The 20,776-nt window shown below is 46.4% G+C and overlaps 1 protein-coding gene across 2 annotated transcripts in view; it reads left to right on the top strand.

Annotated features, from left to right (window-relative positions):
- Positions 1-20,577, top strand: part of HMOX2 (heme oxygenase 2) — a 30,311-nt gene extending 9,734 nt beyond the window's left edge. The window contains exons 1-6 of one of the 2 annotated variants that reach the window (XM_060648334.3): positions 5,226-5,385; positions 16,406-16,532; positions 17,745-17,862; positions 18,273-18,764; positions 19,626-19,752; positions 19,843-20,577. In XM_060648334.3, the coding sequence (XP_060504317.1) occupies positions 16,447-16,532; positions 17,745-17,862; positions 18,273-18,764; positions 19,626-19,752; positions 19,843-19,970 (951 nt within the window). In that variant the 5' untranslated portion in view covers positions 5,226-5,385; positions 16,406-16,446 and the 3' untranslated portion in view covers positions 19,971-20,577. Of the gene's footprint in view, positions 1-5,225; positions 5,386-16,405; positions 16,533-17,744; positions 17,863-18,272; positions 18,765-19,625; positions 19,753-19,842 lie in introns of those variants that run through there. The other variant, XM_060648333.3, reaches the window with a different exon arrangement.
- The last annotated feature ends 199 nt before the right edge of the window (positions 20,578-20,776 follow it).

The following is a 20,776-nucleotide window of genomic DNA, read 5'->3' as shown; positions in this document are numbered from 1 at the left end:
GAGTGCTGGCAAGTGTTTGTTACCTTGACTGTTAAAATTTTGCCTATCATTTCTTTAAAAAGAAGGTGGGGGAGGGGGTGGTGCAGTAAGGCCAAGTGCTCTGCTCCCAGTCAGGCTTTCACAGTCCTTAAAACAAAATCTAAAAGGTGTGTTCTCAGTATCTGTATCTGTGGCATGTAAGGAAGCCGCTTCGAAACCAGTGCAAACCCAGCATTTCTCCTTCAAACGTGAAACTATTATTATTTTTTTAATTAAAAATTTTTTTTTTTATGTTTTTTCATTTTTGAAAGACGGAGAGACACAGAGCACAAGCAGGGGTGGGGCAGAGAGAGAGGGGGACACAGAATCTGAAGCAGGCTCCAGGCTCTGAGCTGTCAGCACAGAGCCCGACGCAGGGCTCGAACTCAAGAACTGTGAGATCATGACCTGAGCCGAAGTCAGATGCTCAACCGACTGAGCCACCCAGGCACCCTGAAACTATTATTTGAGCACAAAGTATTATATGCTTGGTCTCCCCACATGGCCATTCTCATCTCTCACCATCAGTAGAAATTTCTCCAGTAAAAACACTGCTCAAAAATGCTTACTCACCAGCCATTTTTCTTATTTCCGGGCTTCATTTTTAACTGTCGTATTTGTCATCCGCTCTTTGAGAATAATCTTGATTTTGAGAATACCTCAAATTCTGGAAATCATTCATTGACTCAGCAAACCCTGATTGGGTGCCCTGTGTTGGGTAGTAGGAGGGAAAGATAAATAAACTATAATCTGGAATGGAAATAAATAAATACTGTCATGGGATACAAGTGCTATGGTAGATTGTAAAAGGCTTGCTTAGATCGCTGTTAATATAATATCAGGCCTCCAAGATGATCAAGTTCGTTGTTTTCTAGGCCTTATTTTTAGAAGTAGCACAACCCCATTTTGGGAGGAAGTATAGCAAGGAATAGGGGAGTTGCTCCAGCTGAAACAGATGGGGGAAGCCCACAGCTTTTCCTGCTATGCCTCATGTTAAATGCCATCCTCCCTGCAGCTTCCTGAGGAATGCCTCTCATTTTATAAATGAGGATGTTGGAGTTCTAGGGAAGTCATAAAATGTAGTTAGCCAGTGTGGGCTTGGTCGTAGAACTTTAGTTCTCCTGATTCCTAGCTTACTTGTCAGTCACACACCAGACCGCTAAACAGTCATTAGATTTCTTCCAGTTTTTTGTTCCATTCCACAAAGAAGTCAGTAAACACATTTCTTTCAGGGGCTTCACCTCTGTCTGGCTTTGTTACAGAGCTTTAAAGGTTTTGCCTCCTAGTGATCCAAATACAAATCAGTCCTATTCCCAGGAAGGTACTGTGACCCCTTTCATTGTGATCTGTGGACAGTGCCAAGTTGCCCCATTTGGTAACAGCCTCTTCTGTTTTCTGGTCGAAATTCAGTTTCCCCAGAAATCTCTGTAAAGGATATTTGATAAAGGTGTGACAAACAGTGTGAAGCATAGTGCCAGAATCTCATATGTCTCTGTAAACTACTGAAGGGACAGGAAGAGTATTAGATGCATGTCCTTTCTTGAATGACCTTAGCACTGCTTCTGAGATTCAAGCAGAGTTCCTCAGCCTTGGTGCTGTTGACATTTTGGGCTGGATAACAGTTTGTAGTGGTGGTGGGTGTGTGAGTATGTGTACACACGTGTGCATGAATGTACTTGTGTTTGTGCTTTCTGTGCATTGCAGGATGTTGAGCAGCATCCCTGGCCTCTACCCACTAGATACCAGTTGAGTGGCCAAACCCCCTCCCCTTCCCACTTATGATAATCAAACGTGTCTCCAGACATTTCCGGATAACCCCTGGGCAATCCTGGGCAGAGCAGGCGGTGGGGAGGCGTTGCCAAAATGGTCCCCAAGCTGAGAACCATTGGATTGGGGATTGAGTGTCATAAGATATAAGTGCAAATCAGATTGATTACAGAGTCAAGCAAATTTTTCAATTATCTAAACCTTTATTTATAGTGATGAGCTACTCTAAAGAAATAAAACAATAACATGCCCTTGGCCTCCATCCTGACCCTCCACAGCATGAAGGGGCCTTTATCTAACTCATGTTCAGAGTGTCCCTGAAAGAGTTTGAACTTAGGTGATCATCTTCTTTTAGAGCCTTTGCAAAGTTTATTTTGCTAGAAATTCCAAGATTTTTCTGTTCCTTTCTTGGTATCTAGTGTTGTCAGAATGAAAACAGAGGTTCTTCACAGTGAGCCTTCAACTCAAAGTCTGTGACCCCAGTACAGATTTGACGTTGCCTGTAAGGGTTTTCACAGACAGGGGTATTTCCATTTCTTGTGTAAAAGTATATGGGAACATGTGTTAACTTTAAGTGGCCCTTTCTTCAGTTTGTTAATCAATGCTATACGATATGTCGCAGTTCTATAAGTAACTTATTTAATTCTCATTACATACCTTGCATAGTTGTTATTACTATCAGATAAAGAAACTGACCCTCCGAGAAGTTAAGTACCTGGTCCAAGGCCACCCAGCTGGTATGTGGCAGAACCAGGGTTTGCTCTCGGTTGTGCCTGACTAGAACCTGTGCCATTTATTTATTTATTTATTTATTTATTTATTTATTTATTATTTTTAACGCTTATTTATTTTTGAGACAGAGAGAGAGAATGAATGGGGTAGAGTCAGAGAGAGGGAGACACAGAATCCGAAGCAGGCTCCAGGCCCCAAGCTGGCAGCACAGAGCCTGACGCGGGGCTTGAACTCACGGACCATGAGATCATGACCTGAGCCAAAATCGGACGCTTAACTGAGTGAGCCACCCAGGCGCCCCTATTTTTTTTTAATATTTTTTAAATGTTTATTTATTTTTGAGAGACAGAGTGCATGTGGGGAGGGGCAGAGAGAGAGGGAGACACAGAATGTGAAGCAAGCTCCAGGCTCTGAGCTGTCATTATAGAGCCTGATGCGGGGCTCGAACCCGTGAACCATGAGATCATGCCGTAAGCTGAAGTCTGATGCTTTAACCGATTGAGCCACCCAGGCTCCCTGAGCCTGTGCCTTAACCATATCCCTACTCTACCTTTTGGCTTGTGTGCCAGTGTATTCTTTCTTGGCTGAGCTCAGTTCAGGTTAACATTTGTTAGGTGCCTGCTACAGGTCAACTCTGCAGATCATGCAATTCAGCCATTGCCTCACCTCCTTCTATGTCATGTCAGCATACTAGCATTGTGCTGTGTAGAAAGGACTTGTATGGATATGTCTGCTATTAGATGTGTTGAACCCATCTTATAGAAACTTTCAGGTGGAGGCATTCAGTCTCCATGTCATAGGATGTATACTGAGATACAGATACTTACATTTGTGTCTAAATTAATAGTATCAACATGGATGGGCCCAGAGGGTATTATACTAAGTGAAATAAATAAGGCAGAGAAAGACAAATAACGTATGATTTCACTTATATGTAGAATCTGAAAAACAAAACTAATAAAACAGAAACAGGCTTGTAAATACAGAGAACAAACTAATGATTGTAAGAGGGAAGGGGGAGACGGGATGGGTGAAATAGGTGAAGGGGATTAAGCAGTACCAATTTCCAGTTATAAAATAAGTAAGTCATAGGAATGTACAGTATAGTTTATGAATTATAGTCAGTAACATTGTAATAACTTTGTATGGTGACAGATGGTAACTACACTTAACAAGGTGATCATTTTGTAATGTAAATAAATGTTGAATCCCTGTGTTGTACCTGAAACTAACACAATATTGTATGTCAACTATACTTGAATAAAAAGAAAAGAATTAACAGGCACATATGGCATTTATGCAGACATTGAGTTATTGCCACAACTGTTGCATGGGGAGATCGTGTCCTGGGAACTTCATACTAATGAGGAAAAGAAACCTCATGGTTGTAGAAATTTCACAGATCAGGCAGAGTAATTAATGCATGATGATCTGTTACTTTTTCCCCTCTATGCTAAAAGGCTTCGTTGAACAGCTGGAATATCTAGAGTTTAAGGGCATTTTGCTAAGTAACACCCTGTATCACTTTGATTTTTCTGCCTTTTAAAAAAGCATGGTTTTGGGGTGCCTGGGTGGTTCAGTCGGGTAAGCGTCCGACTTCGGCTCAGGTTGTGATCTCAAGGTTCATGGGTTTGAGCCCCGTGTTCAGTTCTGTGGTGACGGCTTAGAGCCTGGAGTCTGCTTCGGATTCTGTCTACCTCTCTCTCTGTCCCTCCCTTGCCTGTGCTTTATCTCTCAAAGATGAATAATAAACATTTTAAAAACTAAAGAAAAATAAAAGAGCATGGTTTTGAGGTTACAGTAAAGTTTATGACTGTCTTGCCTTTTAAGGATTATCCCTGTAAATTGGCTCTTATTCTGAGAGATTTTTTAGAATAGACGAGAGGGCCACTGTTAAAACTAACTGTGGTAATTTCACATTACTTACAACATGTTTTCTCCGTACTCTGGCCCCTGGCTACTCTTTTGGGACTTTGTCATTCGTGTACAAATGAGGCTAGATATACTGAGAGAGGAAAATAACTAGAGCCTCCATTCCAAGGAGCTCTTGTCACCTTGTTCACTAATACAGGGAGCCAGAGTAGGCAGCAGCAGGCTGACTGGTCTGTACCCCTTACCCTTCTACCAGTGGAGGTAGGGCCTGCTGGGAAAGCTGAACTCCTTACTCTGAGAAAGTCCTAGTAGCCACTGTTGCTGGTTCCCTGCTGCCATAGACCAAGCCTTTGTAGGATGGAACCAGCCTCTTGGAGTTAGCAATTCTGAGTCTGGGCTTGCTTCCTTGCCCGCCACTCCACCCACCCACCTCTTCCCCTGCTGTCAGAATCTAGACAGTCATTGTGAAAAAGCCTGGGAATAATACTTGCCTCTGGACCTATCCCTTATAGGTCCAAAGTGAGATTATAGGAGCCACCTTGTTAGATTGACCAATACCTTGGCCTATGGAGCTGCTAATCTTATATGAAGTTTATGTTGACACAGTTCTATCCATTGCACTACTTTTTCCAAGTAGACATATATTTTCAGTAGACAAAGATGGGACTGAATAGATTTTAAACACAACACATGGAGGACACACTTATAGATTCTTGAAACCAGATCTCCTGTTTTTTTGTAGTTACCATGGCGATGGGTGCTATAGAGATGTGCAGACCTTACTGTGACCTCTTCTTGGTGCAGGGATGCCTGGCTTCATTGTCCAGCTGGGCCTGGCAAGTCTGGCTGGTTCCCTCCATGCCCTGAGAGGTGGAGGTGCCGTCTTCCCCTCTGGGACCAGCTGTCTCCAGTCTTGGCCTGCCCTGCTGGTCCATTAAAAGCAGGGCTCGCCAGGGAACAATCTTCTCGGGTTGCCTGTAATCTGAGTGAGCCAAGGTAAGTGTTGTAGGATGGGCAGCAGCAGCTTCTGAAGCTTCCAGTGGGAGCCTGGGCATTTACTTCTCAGAAATCATAGGATTGAGCTAATGTTTCATACTAAAAACAAAAACAAAAACAAAAAACAAAAACCCAAATGACAATCAGTGGTTTAGAAAACCCCTCCACTGCACACATAAATGCAGTATAGTACAGCCTCATTTTCCATTTGTTAGTAGTCTGTGGTGACATCATACTGATTTCACATGCATGTTAGCTGGGACATAGGACGAATGACCTTGCATTCAGAAGGACTCCGGCTTGGTCCCAACTCCACTATTAACTTTCTAAATGACGTTGGACATATCACTTAAATCTCTCACTCTTCATTCCTTCATGGTCAATTGGACCCTGCTTGGAAGTGACTTAGCCTGGTGTGCCCAGGTGTGTTAGACTTCAGTCTGGTGCTTTGTCTGTATCACCCTCCCAGGGTGAACTCAAGGACCTTCTGTGCTTTTTGAGGTTTTGAAGCACTCAAGGGGTGCTTTTGAGGTTCTGTTGAGTCTGTTTGTAGAGAGGGACACATCTGGAAGCTAGTAGCACTTCTAGGTTCTCCAAAAGGGGGATCCAGCAGAATGCACCCTGTTGAGCCACTCTCTGCCTCCACCCCCAAATGCTGTTCACAGTCCTCATCCACGAGAGAAGCTGAAGCCACATGTGACAACTGTTGCACCTGAGTGAAAGGGAATATGATGACTCTACTTAAGTCACAGGACACATGCTTTCAAGATTGTTCCAAAGTTAGAATCATTTTCACTTGATAGTACCTAGGGGTGACCCATGGTCATGTCAACATTTCCTCTGTTAACACCAGCCCTTGTGGGATGTCTGATGCCTGGGCTTTATTCTTACAAAATGTGGTCCTACCCATTTCAGAATTCAGTCAGGGCTTCTGATCCCACCCCAGATGCCTCTCATGGGAAAGGGTCTTCTTCCTCTCATCCCTGAGATCTGGTGTCTCATATGAGGTGAGGAGACACTCAGAACAGGGCAAGTCTTAATTTGTTTCATTTGTAGTAGGGAGTCTCTTTACCAGGACTTTGGCAGCATCAACAGTAGACTCCTGGCCCGTACTCTGAGCTCTTTTCAGTGCTTCAGGTGTCCTTCCTGGTGTCTGCTTTGAATGCTTGCTCTCTTGTATTTGGACATGCTACAGATGAGCACACCCCTGTCCTCGGTAAAAAGAAAGCCTGCCAGAGCAGTCTTGGACTTCTGAGCGATGTCAGTTGTTGGGGTTACTAAGAGGCCGGTACTCTTGGACTAATTAGTAGTTGTATTGCATTCTGGTTGCTTATTGTCCAGATGTGCAAAAAATGGGTGTTTAATAAATCTGATGCAAGAATTTTGTGTCCCTAGAGTCTCTACTTTTCCAGGATTCTTTGTCTGAAACTGCTCTTTATCAAGAGGTTAATAGTCATCCAGTCAGTGAACTGTGGGATTGAATTCACCCAGTGATTAAAGTGAAAAGGATGAAGGTTGTGTGTAAGATTTCCTGAGCAGTGGCAGCGCCAGGGTTCAGAGGAGACCTCAGGCCATGTATTGTATAAACTCAGAAGCTGTTGACCTAGACAACCTGGTTTCCTCAGAGTTTTGGGGAGGCCCCACTTGCATTCTAGCCTCCCTGAGGTCTGGGAGCAAAGCAGAGCCAGTTAAGTGGCTGTTGACCTGAGGCAGATGGCACTTCTCTGCCTGTCCATTTCCTGAGTGGCCTGCAAAACTGGTGCTTGGTGAGGGGCTTGATTTCAAACAGTATTAAGGAAAACAAATTCTCCACACCACATCCAGGAACAGGGCTTCTTCCCCCTGTTGAGAGTTTCCTGGTGTCCTGATGAGGTTTGAAAAGCTCACTGGGAGTGTCTCCACGCAGACCAGCTGGTAAACAGTTCTGAGTCCCTTCTCAGTTCCTTTTGTAACACTTGTTAGGAAGTGGTTTCATGGTCATTATCTTACTTGATCCTCCAAATAGTCTTGTGGTATGGGACACTGGGCAGGTATTCATTCCTGCAGGTGAAAAATGTAGAGCTAGATTTGGAGGCTCTGAAGAGATTTATGCCTTCCTGCGCCCGGTTTCTGCCCTGCATAGTAGCTCTGCGGTTCTTTGTTCCCAGATCACATATAGGGTTTGTAAGTAGGATGTTAGAATTTACTCTATTTACGTAGCACGTATCCAGAAAAGAATTTTTTCCCCCCCGAAAAGAACTTTTGGGTAAACAACCAGTTGATGTATGTCTCCTGAAGCCTGATGGGACTATGTGGAGCCATTAAGAATTGACTTGGCCTGGGGAGCCTGGGTGGCTCAGTCGGTTAAGCGTCCCACTCTTGATTTCGGCTCTGGTCATTGATCTTACAGTTTGTAGGATTGAGCCTCTCATAGGGCTCCACACTGACAACACGGAGCCTGCTTGGGATTCTCTCTCCCTCGCTCTTTGCCCCTCCCCCTCTCCCTCTCTCAAAAAAAAAAAAAAAAAAAAAGAAAAAGAAAAAAAAGAATTAACTTGGCCTGATTGTGGTGTTGTTTTTCAAAATTTTTAAATGTTTATTTACTTTTGAGAGAGACAGAGCGTGAGCAGGATGGGCGGGGCGGGGGGGTGGTGTGCAGGAATGGCAGGGGCAGGCAGAGAGAGGGAAACACAGAATCCGAAGCAGGCTCCAGGTTCTGAGCTGTTAGCACAGAGCCCAGCATGGGGCTCAAACTCACGAACCATGAGATCATAGCCTCAATTGAAGTCCGAGGCTTAACTGACTGAGCCACCCAGGCGCCCCTGATTATGGTATTGTTAAATGGAAACAGGTATTCTCCAGGTGCCTGGGTGACTAGGGTGCCTGGGTGGCTCGTTTGGTTAAGTGTCTGACTTCGGCTCAGATCATGATCTCCTAGCTCATGGGTTCGAGCCCCGCATTGGGCTCTGTGCCAACAGCTCAGAGCCTGGAGCCTGCTTCAGATTCTATGTCTCCCTCTCTCTCTCTCTGCCCCTCCCCCACTTATTCTCTCTCTCTCTCTCTCTCTCTCTCCCTCTCTCTCCCTCCCCCTCTCCCTCCCTCCTTCAAAAATAAATAAACATTAAAAAGAAAAATTAAAAAAAAACAGGTATTCTCTCAAAGGTGAAAAGCCTTTAGAGCATATAAAGAAGGAACAGATCTTCTAATCCAGGAAAGAGAGTCTGGGATTCTTGTATTCTGTGTTTATCTAGAATCATTTATGGGGCACACAATGTACATGGTTTCTGTAAGAGGTAATACATTATTTTTGAACTGTGACCCTCCTAAATGTCAAAACATGTAAGTGGGTGAGGTGGGATCATAGACGAAGATGTATATAATTGAAAGGTATTTATTGAAACCAAAGAGTGGAAGACACACACACACACACACACACACACACACACACACACACAGAAAACCATGGGCTGCAGAAAAGAAGCTGCACCAATGACCAGAGATAGACCTTTGGACAAAAGAAACTAGAGTCCTCTTCCAATGCTGGCTAAGAAAAGTAACCAGAGTCCAATGTAGTGCCTGCCCTTAGAGGCACATGGGTGAGGAGCAGCCTCCCTGGGCAAGGGGAGGATGGATGTGGAAATGGGCCTGTTTGGAGGGGTTGGAGTGGGGCAGGGAGCCAGTGCCCAGTTCTGATGTGGAGACAGCAGCTGAGGGCAGGGACTACAGGGGAGACCTGTAGGGAGGGGAGCAGCAGAGAAAACATAACACAGCCAGATAAACGCAGAAGCTAATCTCACTGGGCCCTAAGGGGTGAGAATGGTCTTGGCCAGCCTGAGGCATGGGAAATACAAACAAATCCTTAGTTAGAAAATCCAGACCCTAAGAGAGAGAGGAAGGGAAAGAAGGAGGGCAATCTGAAGAAAGATAAAACTAAATTTCATACCAGTTAGAGGCATAATACCCAATTAAAAATTTTTTTCCTAATTAAAATTTTTATTGTATTTGGTATTTTATCTATTTAGTTTTTTAAAGTAATCTCTAAACCCAACATGGAGCTGAAACTCAGAGCCCTAAAGTCAGGAGTTGCATCCTCTTCCAACTGAGCCAGCCAGGTGCCCCTGGTATTTAAAAAAAGTTTTTTTAATGTTTATTTTTATTTTTGAGAGAGAGAGACAGAATGAGAGTGGGTTGGGGCAGAGAGAGAGGGAGGCACAGAATCTGAAGCAGGCTCCAGGCTCTGAGCTATCAGCACAGAGCCTGACGCGAGGCTGGAACTCACGAGCTGTGAGATCATGACTTGAGCCGAAGTCGGACGCCCAACTGACTGAGCCACCCAGGCACTCCATGCCCCTGGTATTTTAGAATTTAACCAATATTTTCTTGTCCCACACCCATTTAAGTTAGCTTTCTCAGTAGGCATTCTGTTTCTGCATCTATAACAGTTGTAGTTCAGGTTGGAGACTCCCCAGAATGGGTTCTAAGTGATTTGGAACGTGGCATTGGACTCTGAGAAACTGAGCCTACGGGAGTCTTGATGATCTGTCTTGTAGGAAGCTTCTGGTTTACCTGGGGAAACAAGATGACAGCACTTGTGAAAGCCAAAGAATAATCTCTTATTAATGTGATGCTAGTTCTATACAGGAGTAAACTGAGCTGGGAACAGCCTTCTGGTAAGCAGGCAGGGACTCCTGGTGCCCAACCACAGCTGTTTAGTGGGGAGGGGTGGGAACTGTGGCAGAGCCATACAGGTGTCTGAGCAGCCGCTTTCCTTTTCCCTGTGGCTGTTTCCTTCTCTGTGCATGGGAATAACAACACTAGCTCATGTTGTGGGCATCTGTAGCTGGTAGCTGGTCACTGTCAATTCCAGAGTCAGGTGGGAGAATTGTTCTAATTCCAGGGAGCTGGTTGCAGTGCGTTTTCTTACCCCTTCCCCCACCTTGCTCTTTAGTGCTGGCTGAGCTCAGCAGTCTGCTCCCTTCTTCCTTGGCTTTCCATGGCAAAGAAGAATCAAAATGAAAAAGAATTGTTATAGGTTAGGTCTTTTTTGTGCCTTTTTGAATCACCAAATGGGGAATGAGTGATAATGTAGTCTGTCTGGTATCATTGCACTGAACTTACTGACTTCCTGAGGTTTGCAGGATGTGTGTCCATGGAGGAGGATTTAACATCTTTGAACACATGAGTTCTTTCAAAAGCCCTGGTGCCTTGAGCCTGCAAATTACCAGGAGCAAAGCCTTTGAACTGAGTGTTCTGGAACTCCTGGGCAGGTCCACAGGAACGATCTTTGCTGGAAAGAACATTGGTGATAGGAACATTGTTGCTGCTTCTATCAGACCTGATATGGGAGTGAAAACCTTTATCAGTCAGGTGAATAGGTAGTACAGGAGTTACGGAGGTATGGAGGTAGATTTTATAAACAGAGGGTCACAGTTTTCTGGAATTAAAACACAGAGGGCAGGTGGACCTTTCTGAAATTTGTAAGAGCAAAGTAATGGCCCAGGTGACTTCCTGTGGACTCGTGTAGTGCAGGATCTTACCTTATCTGGTTTGCTTGGTCCATTTCCTCTCTCTTTCTCTCTCTCTGTCTGTCTCTGTCTCTCTCTCCTTCCCTCTCCCTTCCCCTCTTCCTCTCTCCCCTGCCTTTCTTCCCCCTTTTCAAGAGAATTTGGCCACTTTATTTTTTTTTATTTTTATTTTTTTTTAAATTTTTTTTCCCAATGTTTTTTATTTATTTTTGGGACAGAGAGAGACAGAGCATGAACGGGGGAGGGGCAGAGAGAGAGGGAGACACAGAATCGGAAACAGGCTCCAGGCTCCGAGCCATCAGCCCAGAGCCCGACGCGGGGCTCGAACTCACGGACCGCGAGATCGTGACCTGGCTGAAGTCGTACACTTAACTGACTGCGCCACCCAGGCGCCCCTTGGCCACTTTATATAAAAGAAGTAGCCAGTTTGCCAAAAAGTCAAATAACAAGTTTTATACTCTTTTGTTTTTATTGATTGATTGATAGCTTGATTGGAACTGGTACGTTGAGCTATATTTTTTTCTTTTTTCTTTAATATAATTTATTGTGTGTTTTATACTCTTAAATAGCTTTCCTGTTACTGTCAGTGTACTTCAGTACTTTTTCTCTTTTTACTTACATACTTTTGTGCATGGTTGTAGTCAGCGTTTTGAGTCCTTTATTTAAAACAAGTTTATGTAGACTTTTCCATAGTGGTTGCAGCCTATCAACTTGTCCCAGCTGTGCCAGGATTCTATTGTTTGCTGTTGTTTGAGCAGTCCAACCCTGTATTATTAGGCTGTGTGACTTTTTTCTAACGTCATATTATGGCTACTTATCATTTTGGTACAGATTACTGTTAATCTTTTGGGATATTTTCTGTTGTTGTTTTTCCTGGTGGAGTGAGGCAGCTTCTCGATAATGAGAGGTTGAAGTCTAGAAAGGTTCTACATTTATGATTTGACCTCTGATTTTCTAGGGATTCCAGGGGATCCTGCAAAGAAAAAAGGATTCAGGCATAGAGGGCCAGTCAGACCAAATTTGGACACGTAGCTTTTCAGAAGTGAATTCTTTTTCTGACATTGCAAGGTGGCTTCTGAATGCTGTACTACCCAGCCACCCCCTTGAGGAACAGTGACCAGGCCACATGATGGACACATGCTCGTATGGGTTGAATGTGCTAATTGAGCCTTTCTCAGAGCATTCTTCCCATCTGTGCGGATGGTGCTTTGAGTCCACATTAAGGACTCCGTATTCCTTTTTTTTTTTTTTTTTTAATTTTTTTTTTTAACATTTATTTTTGAGACAGAGAGAGACAGAGCATGAATGGGGGAGGGTCAGAGAGAGAGGGAGACACACAGAATCTGAAACAGGCTCCAGGCTTTGAGCAGTCAGCACAGAGCCCCACGCGGGGCTTGAACTCACATACCGCGAGATCGTGACCTGAGCCGAAGTCGGACGCTTAACCAACTGAGCCACTCAGGCGCCCCTCTTCCTTTTTTAAAATATATTTATTTATTTTTGAGAGAGCACAAGCAGGGGAGGGGCAGAGAGGGAGACACCGAATCCGAAGCAGGCTCCAAGCTGTCACAGAGCCTGACGCGGGGCTCGAACTCATAAACCATGAGATCATGGCCTGAGCCACAGTTGGATGCTTAACTGACTGAGCCACCCAGGCGCCCCATCTGTATTCTTCCTTCTGAGTGAAGTAGGCCAGTACCTATCTTTCCTTCAAAAACCAAATTGTTAAATCATGTTTTGAGTTTAGAAAACTATTGAAGTAGCCAACAGCAGAGTACTTTTTGTTGTCCACAGGTGCCACGTTGTTGGCAGGATGCATGAGATCATTGCCTGCCTGCTTTCTTTCCTTCGGATTTTTTTAAAGTTTTTATTTATGTAAGTAATCTGTACACCCAGCATGGGGCTTGAACTTACGATCCCGAGATGAAGAGTCGCATACTCTTCCGCCTGAGCCAGCCAGGCACCCCCCCCTTCCCCCACCTTTGGATTTTTAATTTAACAAGTGTTTGTTGAGAACTTGTTATTTCCCGGGCTCTGGAGCTCCAGCAATGAAACAGACACCTGTGGCCCTGCCCCTGGGGCCAGAGTTGGACCTCCCTTGAGTTGAGAGGAGGGGATTAGGGGCTCTAGGGCAGGACTGAGGTTGAAGAAGGTGAGAGGAAGGTGTGCCTGAAGACTGGCACAAAGTGCTGATGAGGAGGCATCTGTGGCAGCCTGCTTTCCCTCCCCCTTTCATATTTGTAAGAGAAGCAAAAGGTCCTGTTGGTCGAGCAAGACTACACCCTCCCAGAGTGTGCAGTTATTATCAAACAAAACAATTAACGATCAGATTGAATAACATATATAATGACTGTTGTGCAGCATGATAATTAGGTGCAGAAAGTTTACCTAAGTTACTGCCTCTGGTAAACCTAGGGCAGCCCGATTGCACACTTGTTCTTGTGTTTGCCTACTTTCAGTTTCACCTGCAGGCAGCATGGGAGGTGCAGTCCTAAGGTACCTGGGGTACCTTCAGCATGGCCATGTGGGCCTGCCACCTGTCTAGAGGCTCTGGGACCTTTTACTCTCCCCTCTTCCCTCTACTGGGTGGCCCATCCAGCACCTTCTCTTAGCAGCCTGAGGGCCGACTGGCCTGAGATAAATCTTGGCTCTGAGGGTCCTCATGGGCATAGAGCCCAGATGTTCTTTCTTAAGTCTGTAAAAGGAGGTCAGCATGGACAAGCTGGTGTGAGGCTTATTCTGCAGCCGACAAAGTCTGCCTTGGCCCCTTGGTAAAAGGACACAGGATGCATAGCTGGGCACCCTTATGCCATCTCTATGGTCTGTCCCATTTTACTTTGTTTACATTGTTCCTTGATCCAGAGGCCCTTCCTCTCCTCCACCCTAAATCCTGTATGGTGTTGAGGGACCTGGGTAAGCACCCCCCCCCCCCTTCTCCAGGAAGCCTTTCTGAATAGCCTTCTCTCCATGTGATGACCACCTACTTTCACATCCTGGACTTAACGTTAATGAACCATAGCGTTCATCAGCATTATTAGAGATGAAAGTATATGTGATTTGGGAGTCAAGAGAAGGTCCCATTTTCTATATATTCTGTTTTTCTTTTTCCAGCTTTATTGAGGTATAGTTGACAAGTAAAATTATAATATATTTCGTGGTGCCTGGGTGGCTCAGTTGGTTAAGCATCCAACTTCGGCTCAGGTCATGATCTTGTGGTTTGTGGGTTCAAGCCCTGTGTCAGGCTCTGTGCTGACAGCTTCAGAGCCTGGAGCCTGCTTTGGATTTGTGTCCTCCTCTCTCTCTGCCCCTCCCCTGCTGGCATTCTGTCTCTCTTCCTCTCTCTCCCAAAAATAAATAAGCATTAAAAAATTTTTTTGTTGAGGGTGACTGGGTGGCTCTGTCAGTTAAACATCCATCTTTGGTCAGGTCATAATTTCACAGTTTGTGAGTTTGAGCCCAGCATCCTGCTCTGTGCTGACAGCTCAGAGCCTGGAGCCTGCTTCAGATTCTGTCTCCCTCTCTCTGCCCTTCCCCAGATCACGCTCTCTTTCTCTCTCTCAAAATTAAATAAACATGAAAAATTTTATTTAAAAAATTAAATTATAATATATTTAAAGTATACAATGTGATTTATAATTATGGATTCTCATAATTGAATGAACATCTATCACCTCAAATATTTTTCTGTGACAACGCTTAAAAGCTACATTTCTTAGCAAATTTCAGTTATGCAGTAAAGTATTATTAACTCTAGTCACCATGCTGTTCACAGATCCTCAGGTCTTATTCGTCTTACAACTGAAAATTTGTACCCTTTTACCAACATCTCCCTATTGCTCCCACCCTTATCCCCTGGCAACTACCATTCTACCCTCTGTTTTTATGACTTAAGCCTCTTTTTTTAGATTCCACAAACAAATGATACCCTGCATGTCTTTGTCTGGCTTATTTCACTTTCTGCTATTTATTTTCTAAGCATTCTAGGACCACAGCAGTTAAGCCTCAGTCAAAATACAAAGGCAATCATATCTACTATTTAGTGAGTGCTTACCATGTGGTAGGCACTGTGCTAAAAGCCTTATCTTCCCTGTTCTCACTTAATCCTGTCAATCCCACTGTATAAATGCTAAATATAAAGGTTCAGAAAGAGCATGCTGAGCAAACCATGTATTATAATATCCCAAAAGATAAGATGTAATTACATGTCTGGAGAAAACTCAGGATACGTACTAATGTTAACAGTGAGTGTATCTGTGGAGTGAGTTAGAGTGATTTTTATTTTTATTATTATTTTTATTTATTTATTTATTTATTTATTTATTTTTTAATTTTTATTTTCTTCTTTAAACCTTCAAAGGACCATTACTTACACTTTTTTTGTCCCCCCTTGACACCTGTTTCTGGGTAGAGCATGTAGAAAATGCTCAGTAAATAGATACTGGTTGAGGTAGGAAAATAAAGACCTCTTCTTTCCTTGGCTTGATTGGGTAGTTCTGGTTTCGTGAGTTACACTAGTAACTGGTGAACTGTGCTGCTGTTCATCTGGAAAGTTTCCCAGATGGGCTGCTCCTTTGTGCTCCAGAGCAGAGGCCTCCAGGGGTGGAGGGTTAGCTTGTCTTGTGGGACCGTATTTCCCTGGTTTAGGAAGGTTCGGAAGGTTCAGCAGCAAAGGGAGAGCGGCTGGCTTGTCTTTCTTCCTTCAGCCCCTCAAAGTCTGGAGCAGGCTGGGGACAGTCCACTTGCTTGGTGACTCTGAATACCTGATACAGCTCGTCGAGTGCCTTTCCAGCTGCTCTTCTTAGCGTCTTCAAATGGCCTGGCTCACTGTTCCAGTTAACTGCCCTGCCCCGCAGCTCTGTGCACAAGGCCGCCCTGCCTGTGACAGCTGGGACGGGTTGCCACCCAACTCAGAGCCGCTCCGCTCGCTGCACCACTGCTTTTGGTTTTAAGCTTTATCTATGATGTTACTTGTTATTTTGTGTTTTAGGTTAACTTCTGATTTTGATTTAATTTCAAACATACAGAAAAGCTGCAAGAATGATACAAGTAACTCTTGTGTACCTTTTATCCAAATTCACTGCCAGTGTTTTGTTTCATTTGCTTTGACTTGAGCATTCCCTCCCTCCCTCTCCCTAACAGGTATGTGCACGCACGCACACTTTCTGAACCATTTTACAGTTAACTTGCAGAAGTGTGGCCTTTAATTTTGAATACTTCAGGATATATTTCCTAAAACAAAGACATTGTCTTATATATTCACAGTACAATTATAAAAAAAAAAAAAGCAAGTTCAGTATCAATTTGACGCTATTACCTCATCTCCTGTCCATATTCAAATTTTGTCCATATCCAGATAATGGTCCCAGTAATGGCAGAGTTTTATTTTTAAAGAAAACACTCCTGAGGCGCGTGGGTGACTCCTCCGTTATGTTGGCTCAGAGGAGAGCAGAACCAGCAGGTGTCTGGGGGAAGTGATGCTGTGGGCGCCACATCACCAGCTCCTTGTGTCTCTACAGGACCAGAAGAGTGAGAGCAGCAAGAATCTCACTCGGCAACCATGTCAGTGGAACTGGAGACCTCAGAGGGGGTGGATGAGTCGGAGAAAAAGAGCTTTGGGGCCTCAGAAAAAGAAAACCACACCAGGTGAGTGGTGGTGGCTGGCTGTGTTGAGTCATGTGCCCGGGGCCTTGTATGTGGGAGGCACCAGGGTGTGGGGAGTGTCGCTGCTGTTTCCCTCGGGATCCCTGATTGGGATTGCAGAGAGAAGTGGCATACAGCACCCTAGGCTACTCAGCTTTCTCCCCATTTGTTCCCGAGGAAGCAGGACAGGCACTGCTAGGAGTGCTGAGGAATAGAATTTGATGGTTTCCCTGATCCTTGTTTCTTTTGTGGTGAAAAAGGGTAATCAGGCAAAACTGGCACCTTTTCCAGTCTTTTCCACCCCTTAGGATGTGGGAGCAGCTCTGACTCCAGGGGTTTTTCTTACTGGGTAGAGACACTTCATGTATTCCCAGAGCCTGTTCTTCATTGTTCTTATCTTATCGTAGCCCTGTCATTGACAGAGTGCTTTTTTATATCTTGAAATAATTGCTAGTAAGAAATGATTCTCAGCATGTAGGTGATAGGAGCCGATCTCCTAAAGAAGCCAGCAGAGGGTGGGCCGTATGGGGCCGCGTTTTTATCTCTTTGGTGGATGGACCATGTGGACCGCACGGGCTACTGCGCGGCGCCTCCCGTCTTCAGGGTCATGGGTTCTTTGTTTCCCTCGCTGGTTGCTGTCTGTGGCACCTATCAGCACAGCTCCATCCTGTATAATTTTGTTAAGCGGTACAAGCCCAGGTACTGGCTCCAACTTCCTCAGCCTTTGTCTCCTTCTCCTCCTGCCCCTGGGCCAAGCCACATGCAGTCCTGAAGAGGCTGTGGGTCCCAGGTGGGAGGAAGGCAGCAAGGCTGCCCCGGGACATCCACAGTCAGTCCATCACAGCAGTGTGGATTCCATGAGACACATTCCCAAAGGCTCGCTGTTCCTGCAGAAGCCAGCACACGCTGTGCTGGGATTAGAGGTGGGCTTTTTATCAGGCACTAGGTGGCCACAGAGGCAAAGCATTGTTCATTCAGGTGGTTCAGACATGGACACTGTTAGGAAGTAGGCCACAGTCCTCCACATGTCATCCAAGTCCTGGGGGCCGACTCACATCTGCCTGTTCCTTGCTCCCTAGCAAGACCCTGTATCCAGGCTGGGGTTGAGTTTCTCAGAAGCTCCTGCGTCCATCTCAGCGAGGGGACACCCTGAAACTAGGAAGGGCTAATTCACACATGCACACGTGCGTGTGTGCACACCCTCCATCTCCACAGGATGGCTGACCTCTCCGAGCTCCTGAAGGAAGGGACCAAGGAAGCACATGACCGGGCAGAAAACACCCAATTTGTCAAGGACTTCTTGAAAGGCAACATCAGGAAGGAGCTGTTTAAGGTTTGTGCCCTTGGTCATGGATAGGGTCAGGTTGGGGGCCTCGGTCGTGTCAGGAACATCCCCTTGGAACAGTTCTTCAGTGGAAGCTGGGCCTTTTGCCACCTGCTCTCCATTCTTTTGACAGCAGACTGTGGTTTTCAGGTAGCTTAAATAGAATAACATAGTGATGGTGTGAAGCAGAAGTATCCACGTTCCGTGTCATTCCTTTAAGAAAAATAAAAAGTTGCCTGGGTGTGTGAAATAATCCACTGTATCAAAATGGGCCTGCGGGAATTAGAGGGGGCATGCGACTGGAGCCTTCCTCTCTGGCTGCTCAGACGCAAGGGCATTGGGCTCAGGAGGGGTGTTTGCTGGTCAAGAGCTGCCAGAACTGCAGCCCTCCCCGTGGTCTCCCCTGTCACCCTCAACAGCTGGCCACTACTGCACTTTACTTCACATATTCAGCCCTGGAGGAGGAGATGGAACGCAACAAGGACCACCCAGCCTTTGCCCCCTTGTACTTCCCCACGGAGCTGCACCGGAAGGAGGCACTGACCAAGGACATGGAGTATTTCTTTGGCAAGAACTGGGAGGAGCAGGTGCAGTGCTCCCAGGCTGCCCAAAAGTATGTGGAGCGGATCCACTATGTGGGGCAGAATGAGCCGGAGCTGCTGGTGGCCCATGCATACACCCGCTACATGGGGGACCTTTCAGGGGGCCAGGTGCTGAAGAAGGTGGCCCAGCGGGCCCTGAAACTCCCCAGCACGGGAGAAGGGACCCAGTTCTATAAGTTTGAGAACGTGGACAATGCTCAACAGTTCAAGCAGTTCTACCGGGCCAGGATGAATGCCTTGGACCTGAACCTAAAGACCAAAGAGAAGATCGTGGAGGAGGCCAACAAGGCCTTTGAGTACAACATGCAGGTACTGCTGAGGTCAGGCAGAAGGGGGCCTCTGACTGTGGGGGCTGACACGGAGCTGCCGTAACAGGCACCAGTGCTTTAGGCCCGATACAGGGCAGCCTTCCGGGGAGAAAATCGTAGGACCAAATAGGCCACAGAGGGCATGAGCCCATGATGGCTTCGCTTTGATGGACAGCTTTTGTGTTTTTGTTCCGAGGAGGGCAAGGCCCTAGCACGTAGAGGGAGGTCACTCCCTCTCACCACAGGATTCTGGTCTTGAGTGGATTTCCTCCTTTTTAGCAAGGGCTGCCCCACTTGATCAGTTCAAGGAGAGAACCAAGCAGGGTGAGAACTCAGCTGACAAGTTTTTTTTAAATGGGGCTAAGCCTGGGGAGGCGGATTCTGTCCTGGAGTCCAGGTTGGCCCTCGGCACCAGGAGGGTGGCCGAGGCGGGGAAAGGAAGCACCAGCCCTGACACAGGCCCATCAGATCAGTCCCACATCAGTGAGCCTCCGTGGGCCACTTAGGATGGGTCAGCCCTGCTGGGGCCTCAGTTCTCCCACGTTCCTCTCCGTCATTCTTGCTGAAAATACCTAGCAACTGCGAATGGGGAAGGACCAATGTTAACGTGGTATTTTGGGGCAGCACTTTTGTTCTCTCCTGATTGTTTCTGCCCTGGTAGCTCCAGCTGTGGGCTGTGTGTCTGGTCAGTGCCCAGGGAGGAGCTCCCACAGTCAGCAGCACAGGTGTGGCCCCACCTCTGAGCTTGTGCCAGGGAGCAGCGTTGGGTCCGTGTGGCTGCCCCCGCTGCAGATTCGGGCTACTCCTTGACTGGTTTGCACTTTGGAGTCCACTGAAAGCTGTTCATCCCCTGCTCCTGCAGATTTTCGATGAACTGGACCAGGCTGGCTTCTTGTTGGCCAAGGAGACCCTGGAGGATGGGCTCCCCATGCACGATGGGAAAGGAGATGTGCGTAAATGCCCCTACTACGCTGCTAAACAAGATGGAGGTAGGTCTTGCCTGTCCAAAACTCTCCTCCAGGGTGGGCGGATCAGCATTCTCCACTGATGCCCTGTCCCCTGTTGGTGCCGCCACACAGGTGCCCTGGAGGGCAGCAGCTGCCCCTTCCGAACAGCCCTGGCTGTGCTGACTAAGCCTAGCCTCCAGTTCATTCTGGCCGCTGGCGCGGCCCTTGTTGCCGGCTTCTTGGCCTGGTACTACGTGTGAAGGACCCATCATACCGCCTTGGCGCCATCCTCCCTATTGACCACTGGCCCATCCCCACCTGTGACTAAACTACCACCTCAGGTGACTTTTTTTTTTTTAAATGCTGGGTTTGAGAAAACAAGCAACCAATAAAAGCCAGACGCTAAAGCCTGTGCCTGTAGCGTCCTCTGTGTGGGCTAGATGCCGAGCTGGGTGCAGGCCCTCCATTCCTGCAGCCGTTGGGCCATGGTACCGGGAGCAGCCAGTGCAGCTCAGCAGGCCAGTCTGAGTCTCTGGAACCAGCTCTGCTCCCAGGGCACCCACACCGCTTATCCTGAGGCTCCTTCCCTTCATCATTCCTTGTGCTGGCATTTAGGTGGGTATTTTTCCCCTAGTGGGAACAGAGCATCCAGCAAGCCCAGGTTGCTGTAGCTCTGTGGGAGGGAGGGGGCCTGTCCTTGGAGTGGGGGGAGCTTGCATCCTGTCTCAGAGGCCCTGGGAGCTCCATCCTGAGTAGCCAGTCCTCTTCCTGCTCAAGCAGAAACCCGAGAGGGGGTCTGTTTAGCCATGGCGCATCCCCTCCTTTGACCTGTGTAAATGCTACAGCACTCAATAAAGTGGACTCTGACAGCTGCCTCCCTCTTTCCTGGCGCCAACATTATCCTTCGCAGCCAGTCTTGGCCTTGTGCTCTCAACACTCCTGGTCACCTCACAGCCCTCTGCCCAGAGCCAAATCTATCATCTGGTCTTGTGATTTTCTCTCAGAAGTGCTTTGAAGGTTTCCTACATTTTGAGAAAGTTTGTTTATAAATAAGGATCAAGAGCAT

The sequence above is a fragment of the Panthera onca genome, chromosome E3, assembly GCF_046562875.1.
Source record: "Panthera onca isolate mPanOnc1 chromosome E3, mPanOnc1 haplotype 2, whole genome shotgun sequence".
Classification (NCBI taxonomy): Eukaryota; Metazoa; Chordata; class Mammalia; order Carnivora; family Felidae; genus Panthera; species Panthera onca.
The sequence above is the reverse complement of the archived record's forward strand: the minus strand, read 5'-3'. Positions and strand labels throughout refer to the sequence as shown.